The following is a 10,238-nucleotide window of genomic DNA, read 5'->3' as shown; positions in this document are numbered from 1 at the left end:
GGTATTAATCTGCAGGTGGGCACAATGTTGCAGAAAAATTACCCCCCCATAATATAAAGAGGAAAATTTACTGCATTACTTGTTAGTTCCTCTGTGGAAGGAGTTGCAACAAGGATTTTGTTATAGTTTCTAGTTTTATTTCTCTTTGCAAACACAGTAAACAAACCAGGATTTGAAATAAGTACAGATGAACCACAGAAAATATCGATTCCCTCTCCATTTACACAATTTTTTCTACCTATTTTATGATTATTTTTCCCCTGTGATTAACTGTTTTCCAAAACCTTTATTTTCCTCATTAAACACAATGCAGCGCCCTCTACATGGAGACAAAAATAACAGACTTTACCCTAAACTGTACTTTAATAAGAAATCACAACTATAAAATTCAAATTATAGGAAATCTGTAATTGCAGCTCCTACTGAATTCTTTTATATCAGCAACTTTAATAAGCACTGATATTTCTGCTTGGTAGCAACTTGTCCAAGAGTCCATCAAGTCCAGGGCTGGTAAGTAAAGCGATAGGCGTTGCCTCCTCTGGCTCTCCCTAAAGAGGATGACTAATACTGCCTCATTACCACGGAAGTGTTCTTGGAACTGTATGAGTTTCCTGACCTGAGAGAAACGGCACACTGGCCTTTGGTAAACATAATACTTGGAGCTTGTTTTCTTTAAATAAATAGCCCTGGAGGGTCCTGTGGTGTGTCAAATGAACAAGCAGAGGGATCCTTGTGATTGTGACTGTTTTGTCTTGGAGTCACTCACTGTCTGTCTCCTTGGCTCTGTGTGCTAGGAAGCCATGGTAATATTAAGCCTCATCAGACCCAGTTCATTTGGCAAATCAGGATGCAGCCCACTGAGCTTATTTGCTCGAGGTCTACCCCCTGTCTGTGTTGTTAGTTCCTGTTTCTCAAAAACATAATGCTGTGGTGTCATGTGCAGGATATCCTACCTGCTGTCTATCTTAAACTGTTACTATTTCTCTGTACTACAGCTTCTAACCGTCAGAATCTTATCAAGAGAATTAATTAAGAATTTTAGCCACCAAATCCCAATCTATTTTTGTTTGCTGTCAGAAAGCATCTCCTTACGGAACAGAGTCATAACTAAGAATGCAGAGCAAGACTTGGCTGTAGATAGATTTCTAGGTCCCAAAACCTCTTCACATTAATTTCACTGAATACTACCCTGCTTAACATGAAGTTTACAGAGGTTTCTAAATTTATTTTTTGCATTTGCAATATTAAAATAGCCATGGTTCAAGAAACAGAAATTATCTTGGGAGCAGAATGTGGGACTACCCTCTTTTTCTTTGGCCTCACCTAGCCTCATGTTCTCTTCTGTGCTGCCTACTCTGCTATCCTGGAGCCAGGCACTCATAGTAGTCTTGCTCGGGGAACATATGGAAATTAATGCTCTCTTAGGTCCACTAGACAGTGAACTTGCATTTCCGACTTTGTGAGCTTATGTTCTAAAGCAAGTCTGGATGTATGTACTCTCATTTGAACATGTTTCAACATAATATACCCACCTAGTTTTTCCAAACTCTGGGTCAGAGTCCCTGCTTCAGGGAAATGGTTTTCGGACTCCTATTGCTACTGTACTGCTTCCCACAGCACGAAATTCAATGAATGATTCCACAATGGAAGAAGATAAGATTTCAACCATAATTTTGTTTAGACCTATTACCTAGCTATGTAGAAATACTTGCTTTACCTGTCCTGCCTTACTCGCATATTGCTTAGCTTGCAAAAAGGAATCCAAGCCTCTTACGTCAAGGCTTTGGGACACAGCATTTACAAAAGACCTTTCTTATCTATGTCATATTTTGAAATTCTATTTCTGACTAGCACTTAGGCTGGTCCTATTAACTGAATGATCTTTAGTGGCTGAAGTGCATCTTGTAGTTCTGTTTCTCATGAAAAGTCTTGCATCTGTGCACTCCAAGACAACTCTTACCTGCAAAGCATAGCAGGTAAGATATCAAGTGTGCACTCCAGAACTGCAACCTTGACTTCAACTAAAAAGCTTAAGATACACTTGAGGTACCCATTAATATAATACACAGGCTGTGATGTTGTAAATCACATGTGCTTGATTATTTCCAATTTAAACTTAAGATTGTGCCAAATATAATACAAAAAGCAGCATGCATAAGAAAACATATATTATGAAAAGAAAAAATGCTCATCTTGGCATAAGATTTTATCTTTAAAACACCACAGGAGAGAGCCCAAATTAAATTTTAGATCTAGTATTTAAAATACTAGAAGTAGAAGATACAAGCTCAATTCCTCCTTGAATGCCTGCAAGTTCTGGCTGGGGTAAAGTTCTCTTTGTTTTCTATTTACAGTACATCAGCTAGCAGCTAATCAAGTATTCATTTTGTTGTCCAATAAAAACTTACTATCTTGATAGCAGACAGGAAATTATTGCCTTTATTCCCAGAACCTTGGTCTTTAAATGTAAAAGGTCTTCACCTCAAAGTTGGACTGCAAACCACTGGAGTGGTGAAAATCATTAACTGAAGCAGCTGTTTCTTATTCCAAGAAGTCTGGCCATCCCGGTTGCAGGGGTGAAGGATCACTGTTGTACAGCAGTTTAGAATGATGCAAAGGTTATTTCACCTCCAGCTAAAGCTTTTACCTCTATTGGTCTTGTCAGAAATGCTGATGTCTCTCCAACTCCAAAGTACTCGGGCTCTGTTACTGACTGATGAACTGTGTGATTGCTGTGTTTGCTTGTGGCTCCCACCCTCTGTGCCCTGTCCTTTCCTTAACTTGAAATCTACTTTCAGTTCTGCAAACATGTTTTATAAGAAGATGTGTGACACCCCATATATTCAATGAATTTAGATGCCTAGCATCCCTATGGACAGAGTGAGAGAATAAAAGGAGCTCTCAGTTGTTTAGTTCAATCGTACTGTCCAGCAAATTTGCATCCCTGCTGCAGGATTATTTTGTTTTCATCAGAGACTGGACTAGGCACAGGTAACAACCAACTTGTGGATTCCTGTCAGCAGTGTGACCTTCTTAAAACCAGATGAAGTGTGCAGGAGAGCTCACTTTGCCAACTCTGCAGAATCCCTTCACTATGGATTTGAAACCCCTAATTCCTGTTTCTTCTGTGAAAAAAACAATCAAAAAAACCCACTCCCCCTCCCAAACAAACAAAAACCAAAACCAAACAAAAAACAAAAAAAAACAATAACAACAAAAAAAAACCAAACCACACACACACAAAAAACCAAACAACAACAACAAAAACCATCAACAACAAAAAGCACCCAAAACCCCAAGGTTTGGAATCTGTCAGATTCTAAAATTTGCATAGAACATCCAAACAAAGGGTCATTCTGTCAATGGATTTCATAAACTTATCTTGGCTTCTAATGGTGTTCACTGTGCAAATGTCTGGTATAAGTACTACGACAAAGTGTTAAATCTGTGATGAGGTTGCTCTGGAGAACACAAAAACACCATTCAATTTGGCTTCACATAAAATCAGGCTCTGCCAGGCCCATATAGTCATTGTATTGCATGGCTCCAGAAGGTGACATTACCAAGGAACAATTTACAGAACTATTTTGCTAAATGTGCAATAACAAACAGTGTGACTACATATACAGGGCAAATGCTGTGTTACATACTTGATATATTTCAGTATAGTAATCAAATATTTATTTCTCTAGACAAATACGATGGCAAGGAAATATGCTTTACTAAGGTGCTATTTTGTGGCCATCTTGTCTGGCATAAATGAGTTAAATGGTAAATGACTTCTCCGCTGCTGTCAGTATGTCAGTATAAAGAGACTCCAGCTGTCTGAGCAAACATGGAAGCAGATGATGATGCAAAACTAGAAAGAAATTCATATAATGGAGGAGAAAGACTGGAAATTTTATTCTCCTGGCTTTCTAACATAGGAAACATAGTGAAATTAGATTAGAAGATGACAAATTTAAAACTGACACCAAATTGTTTTTTTGCACTATGCATAATTAGATCATGAAATTTACTGTCACAGGATGTAATTGAAGTCAACACTGTAGCATGATGGGCAAAATACCTATTATATGGTAAATAAAGCAATCTAGTTTCCAGTAGCATAAACCATAAGAAATATTAAACTGTCTACATCAGGTCATACAGCAATATCAAAAATATTTAATATACAGTTTTGGAATCAGAAAATCTTATTACTGCATTTTTATATTTTCCCCAGAGGGCTGATGTTGGACAGTCTTAGAGATGAAATTTTGAGGTAGATTGATATCAGGTCAGATTCAGTGTGGCAGTTCCTGTTTCCTGTCAATTAACTCTTAGTAAATAACCAGTGTGATGACTACTGCCTTTTATCAGATCTTTCTGTTCCACGTTTGGTACAATATAAGTTGGCCATGAAAGTTACAGTTAAAGCTACACATGGCCACTGCTTGTTAAAACGTTTATTACTTTGTCACAGTCGCCAGCTGGGCTGAGGCAAGTGCTGGTGTTTGTAAGCTGGTGCAGGACATGACACTTCATAGCAGAGGGATTTCCATCTCTCATTTTTCAACTAGAAATGTAAAATGTATTAAGCTTTGCATTCTGCTGTTTCTTAGCCTCGTATCTTCTTCAGTACCTTCTTGTTTTCCTTCATTGATTCTCTTCCTCCACCTGCACTTTGTATCTCCCTTTGGGTATCCAGCTCTAAATAGGCCTTTCCACATCTCTGCAGTGCAGGCTAGCTTATCTCCACTTGGTTCAGCATCTGATATTTTCTCTGTGTGCTTCCTGAAGTATTATACTGATAAAATTCTAAGAACAGACATAGTGGGACAGACTAAAGTTTGAGCACACACAGTGCTTCTGCACGACACTTTCCAACTACTGTCAGCTCATAAACATCCAGAGCTAGATTTGATTCCTGCATAGCTATTTATTTACATGCAGTACATTTCTCTTCCTTAAATTTGTCCAAATACTGTCTGAATCAATTTAAACTTTTACTGTCTACAACATCCTTTGGCAAGGAGGTAAACAGGTCACCAACCCACCCATGAGGGGCTACTGTCTTTGTTCTGTTCTGTCCTGTCCTGGCTCCTAGTTTCATTAGATACTTCCAAAATACTTGTATTGGAAGGGAGAGTAAACAAAACTGAGACTTTTCTTCCCACTCCAGGCTGCTAATGATTATACAGATGTCTAATCCTCTCCAGTCCCCAGCATTTCTTTTGCTAGGAGTGATGACTACTAGTTACTTAGTTGGTTTTGGTGTTGAAGCACACTTTTCATCATCCTTGTTGTCCTTCTTTGACTCTTTTCCAGCTCTACATTATTTCTGAGATGTCCCAGTTCTGGTCTAAATTAAAATATAAACCAGGTTGCACTTGCTCCATTTCACAGTGGTGTCCATGGGGTTGTATGGCAAAATGAAAGGAGCAGGAGAAAAGAGATTTGAACAGAGAAATAAGCTGGTGTTATCTACCTACTTTGGCTGTCTGCAGCTTCTATTCCTGTGCAAATGGAATTCTTTCTTTTCTTTTCCTTCCAGCGACTCAGTGAAGGAGATGAGGCTCCACACTACACAAAGAATGGCAAACCATTTAGAAAGAGTATTTTCTGTGTCAGATGTACAATGCAGGGAGCATTCACTGCTTTCCCTGAAGCTGGAGAGGCAGATGCCAAATGGCATCTTTGTATTAATGAACTCTGAGAGCCATTGGCTGCAGCACAATGAAAGCTGACAGGTGAAACCACTGGCTAAGTGTGCCAGAGTGGCAATGACAATAACCCCTCACCAACACATAATTCAGGACCTTCTTCGCAAAGTTTTACATGCATTAACTGTTTCTGTCTGTGATGAATAACCTAATTTTTTAATGTTTCAATTTGCTTAGCCATCTTTATGCTTTTATCACAAAATATTTGTCCTCTGATAAGCAGTATGACATTTCCTGGGTAAGAATGAGAAACCTTGTAATAAAGAAATACAGATAAGAACATACTTCTTTTGCATGTTCTTTTTGTCAACAATTGAAGGTTTCAAGACATAAAGATTGGCAAAGCCTAATCTATATAGAACAAGAATACAAATTCTAATGCCATCTAGAACTTGAAACTTTTGGAAATGTTTTCACTCCGATGGCTTACAGGAACGGACAAAGCCAGAATTCAATTCAGGGCTACATGCATTCAAGGGAAGGACATTTAAATATCAGACAGCTTCGTGCTACAAACTCTCATCACAAGTCATTCTCCTATGAGAGTTTTCTTCTTTCTGTATAATGCACCCCACCAAAGAGCAAACAGGATAAATGGTACCGTTTAAAAAGTTGTGTTGTTTTGTTAATTTATTTATTTTGCTTTGTGACACCAGTTGCTGACAAGGTCTAGCAATTTGCCATTCAGCATCCTTCCTTGCCATATTCAGGCAGCCACGCCGACATCCCCACATCTGGCAAAGTAGTGGCAAGGGCAGTGAGGGCACACGTTTCGTTCTTTCCTGCTCCTCAAGTGTTAACAAAACATAGTGCCTCGAATAAACATGACTACTCCGTGCTGCTTGCTGAACACAGCTACCTAAGGCAGCTACGCCCGGGGGGCGATGATCATGGGTTGCCTGTGGCATCTCAATCCGGAGGCTGCGCCATTACTGGGGATCCCTGGAGATGATCAGCTTTATCTGTCCGTACCGACGGATAGAATAAACCCTGGGAATGGCGACTACGCTGCCTGAGCATCGAACACCTTCATCCCACGGGCGCTAGCTAAGGATCAACTCTTCCCCGTGCGGGTGGAGCCGATGCACGTTGACGATTGACGGTTGATGGCCGCCGCCCCAGAGGGCGCCCGCGCGCGCCCTCACCCCGCACTACAACTCCCGTGATGCCTGGCAAAGGAGGTGCTGCTCCCGGCGGGCGCGCAGAGGCTGCTGGGGGCCGGGCCGTGCGCGGGGGCCAGCGCCAATGGCGGTAGGCGGAGGGGGCGGCTGACGGGAACCGTTTGCCCGTCGCGCTCATTCATCGCCGACGCCTTTCTCGACCCTTGCCCTCCCCCGCCGCTATGGAGGCGCTGATCCCCGTCATTAACAAGCTGCAGGATGTGTTCAACACAGTGGGGGCCGACATTATCCAGCTGCCGCAGATCGTGGTGGTGGGCACGCAGGTGAGGCAAGGCGGGGCAGGCCAGGCCGGGGTGGGGGAGCAGGAGCGAGAGGCAAGGGCCTTCGTCACTCTGAGGGCAAAGTCGAGGCGTCCATCGCGCCTCCGGTGTTGCTGACCTGAGGTTGCCCCTGCCAAGGGCATGGGGGGACGCGGGCAGCCGAGGGCGGGCGGGACGCCTACGGCTGCCCGCACCTCTCCTCCTTCTACCCCCCATTTGCTCGTTGGCTTCTCCTGCGTCCTCACCATTTGTAACGGTGACTATTTGTAATTGCAACCTTTCCCACCTCCCTCCCTCCCCTTCTCACTTCTCCGTAGCGGTTTGAACGGCGGAGGGGCTTTGACGGCTGCCGGGATGGCCTACCCCCCTCCTCCCCCGTGGCCCCGCGTCTGCTCCTTACAGTGGGTGGGCCCGCTGCCGGCCCTGGGCTCCTGCGTGACCGCCGTCGCTAGTCGTTGGCTTTCCTTCTCTGGCAGCCGCCGTGAAGTGAGGGCTGGATAAAAGGGATGTGGGTACAGAACGGCATCTTGCAGGCGTGGATCGTTTTACCTTTCTGGGAGTTCTACAGCAGTTTGGACCTCCTTGTCCTAGCTGCTGGTAGGGGATGAAGGTTAGAGGCAAAGCCAGACTTGGTTGGCTGTAACATTTACCGTCTGTGCTGCTCAGCCCGATAGTGCTGCTGCTGGGCTCGAAGATAGCTCAGACTCTTTTAGATCTATGTCAGTGGGATGCCCGTCTTTAGCAAGGCTTTTGGCAGCAGAGCATGTGTGACCAGAACTGCAGCAGTCATAACGGAATCGAAACCAAAAAGTTAAACACAACTAAAACTTAGTTGTGACTAACTGAAGTTAATGGATCTCTCTTTTTGTTTCTGTGGAATTAACAGTGTTTTTTGAATGTGTACTATTACTTGACAGTAGCATGCCTGCCTAAGTAATGCCAACTACTCTCCACCCAGGGATCTGATTATATTACTTAAACCACATGAGCTGTAGAATAGAGTAGGTTTTCTAAAAGCCAGCTATAGTGTCAAACTGGTTGTGAGGCAACCAGGTGTCATTCTGTTTTATCAGTATAAATTGGATAAAGTAATTCACTTTATACCAGCCGCTTTATAAAATAGATTAAAATACTTGCATTGATGTGAGAGACTTTGTACTGGTAAGCTCTGTTAGGTATTTGCTAACAGGAGTTGATCACTTTAGAAAGACATTAAAAATCATACAAGCAAGCTTATTTAAATTCTGCAACAGAAAGTGCAAGGCAGGGGTGTGACATTTAAGAAAATGTTTTTGTTTCACTATATGAAATGCATTGAAATGGTATTTTTTAAAAAAAAACAATCATCCTTTTAAACAACTTTATAGTAGTTAACTCTCAGCATCTACTGTACGTAATATGAGAAGTTAAGACACACCTTTCACTTCAGTAGTCAATACCATCAGTATTAAGATGTATTCAGTGCTGTATACAGCATATTCATAAAACCCCTTGAATTAGTATGGTATTTCTTAGCATGCCAAAACAAAGTCCTTTATAGACTCTGGGAAAATATGTAGCAATATATCTAGCAAGCTGTATCTTGTGAGTGTTTTTTGTTTTGTTTTTAGTCGGGGTTGTTGGAAGAAATAAGTGCCTTTATTGACATAGTAGTTCTGTAGATGGTTATTTTATGCAATCAGTCTTAAAAGAATTTAAATAAAATGTTATTATTTCGTTCATTTGAAGTTAGTTTATTTGTAGACCAGATTTTTTGAGAGGTCTCACATACGGCCTTGGAGCTGATCGTTTTGCTGCTGGTAGTTTGCTTCCATGTTTTTTTGAAATATGCCTTGAAACATGTGTTTCTTGGAGGTAGTTTTGGCTAAGTGCTATATGGTCTTTAAGTTCGTTCATACCATTGTTTTGTCTCTAGCCTACTGGCATATGCAGTCTTTACTTTTTCTTCCTTAAATCATCTGCACAAATAATTTTGAATTTTGCACTTACATTTTTCTCTGTAGGAAACAAATGCTGCCATTTAAGATTTCTGTATCTCTCTGTTAATTAATTTATATTTGGTTTTGTGTTTTTTATTTCCCTTCCAGTCTGTCTGTTGCTTTTCTTAAATAACCTTTTTTACATATTCAGCAAGGAGAAGAAAAATGCTTTTTAAAATAGCTTTGCTGGTTTTTTTTCTCACCTGTCTTCTGTGTCTCTTTTCTACCCTTTTATTGGTTTGTGTTCGTGTCTTTCTCCAGTTCTCATTTACTTCTGTGCATCAAGTTAATTCTATTCTAGAGTATGTAGAACTAGAAACTGCCTATAATTCTTCATTTAGCTTTGAATGTTTTCTGTTTCTCATGTCCTCTTTGTCCCTCCTCTGTTATTTCAGGATTCATTTCCTACTGTCTTTTTATTGTGAGCAGTTGAAGTGGCCTCACACTTCTAGTGGTATTCCTATGACTCAGTCATATGAGAATTCCTTCTCATTCTCCACATAAATATCATGTAAGTTATTCCTGTATCCTAGTACAGGGTCTGTTAAAAAATTGAAGACTTCGATGCTAATAGAACTAAGAGAGCACTCTCACACTCCCAGCTTTTCATCTCTATTTCAGAGAGGGTTTTTTTGCCATTCCCAGTTAGGTGTTCTGTTGTTCCCCTTTCACCTACCTTCCCCTGCCTCATTCAGTATTTTACTTCAATTTTTAGAACACAGAGGAGTACTGTATAACCAATATTTAATAATACTGTAATAGCCAGCTTTCTGATGTTTTATACAAATGCTTTATGATCTGTGCTTGTAAGGAATAGCAAGGTGGTATTGAAATGCCTCAACCAAAACCATTAAAACTATGATAAAAGTAAGCAAGGTGAAGAAAAAAAAGCTTGATTAGCATGGCCTTTTGTATGTTAAGGGCACATAGATACTATTACAAAAATGAAATCCCCAAGCTATGAAAGTGGACATGAATTTTAGAATATATATAAAAAAAAACCCCAACAAAATATCTATCTGCCTAGAGATGTATAAAAATGAATTGTCTTTATCTTTTTCAGGTCATTAATTCTTGAATTTGTTTTGGTTTTTTAGAAGTCATAGACCTACT

At 40.8% G+C, this 10,238-nt stretch overlaps 1 protein-coding gene across 3 annotated transcripts in view; it reads left to right on the top strand.

The window, feature by feature from the left end:
- Positions 1–6,922: 6,922 nt before the first annotated feature.
- Positions 6,923–10,238, top strand: part of DNM1L (dynamin 1 like) — a 44,645-nt gene continuing 41,329 nt past the window's right edge. For 2 of the 3 annotated variants that reach the window (XM_005144391.3, XM_005144393.3), the window contains exon 1: positions 6,923–7,149. In XM_005144391.3, coding sequence (XP_005144448.1) covers positions 7,048–7,149 — 102 coding nt within the window. In that variant the 5' untranslated portion in view covers positions 6,923–7,047. The remainder of the gene's footprint in view (positions 7,150–10,238) is intronic. The other variant, XM_031044902.2, reaches the window with a different exon arrangement.

This window comes from Melopsittacus undulatus, chromosome 5 (assembly GCF_012275295.1).
Source record: "Melopsittacus undulatus isolate bMelUnd1 chromosome 5, bMelUnd1.mat.Z, whole genome shotgun sequence".
NCBI lineage: Eukaryota > Metazoa > Chordata > Aves > Psittaciformes > Psittaculidae > Melopsittacus > Melopsittacus undulatus.
The sequence above is the reverse complement of the archived record's forward strand: the minus strand, read 5'-3'. Positions and strand labels throughout refer to the sequence as shown.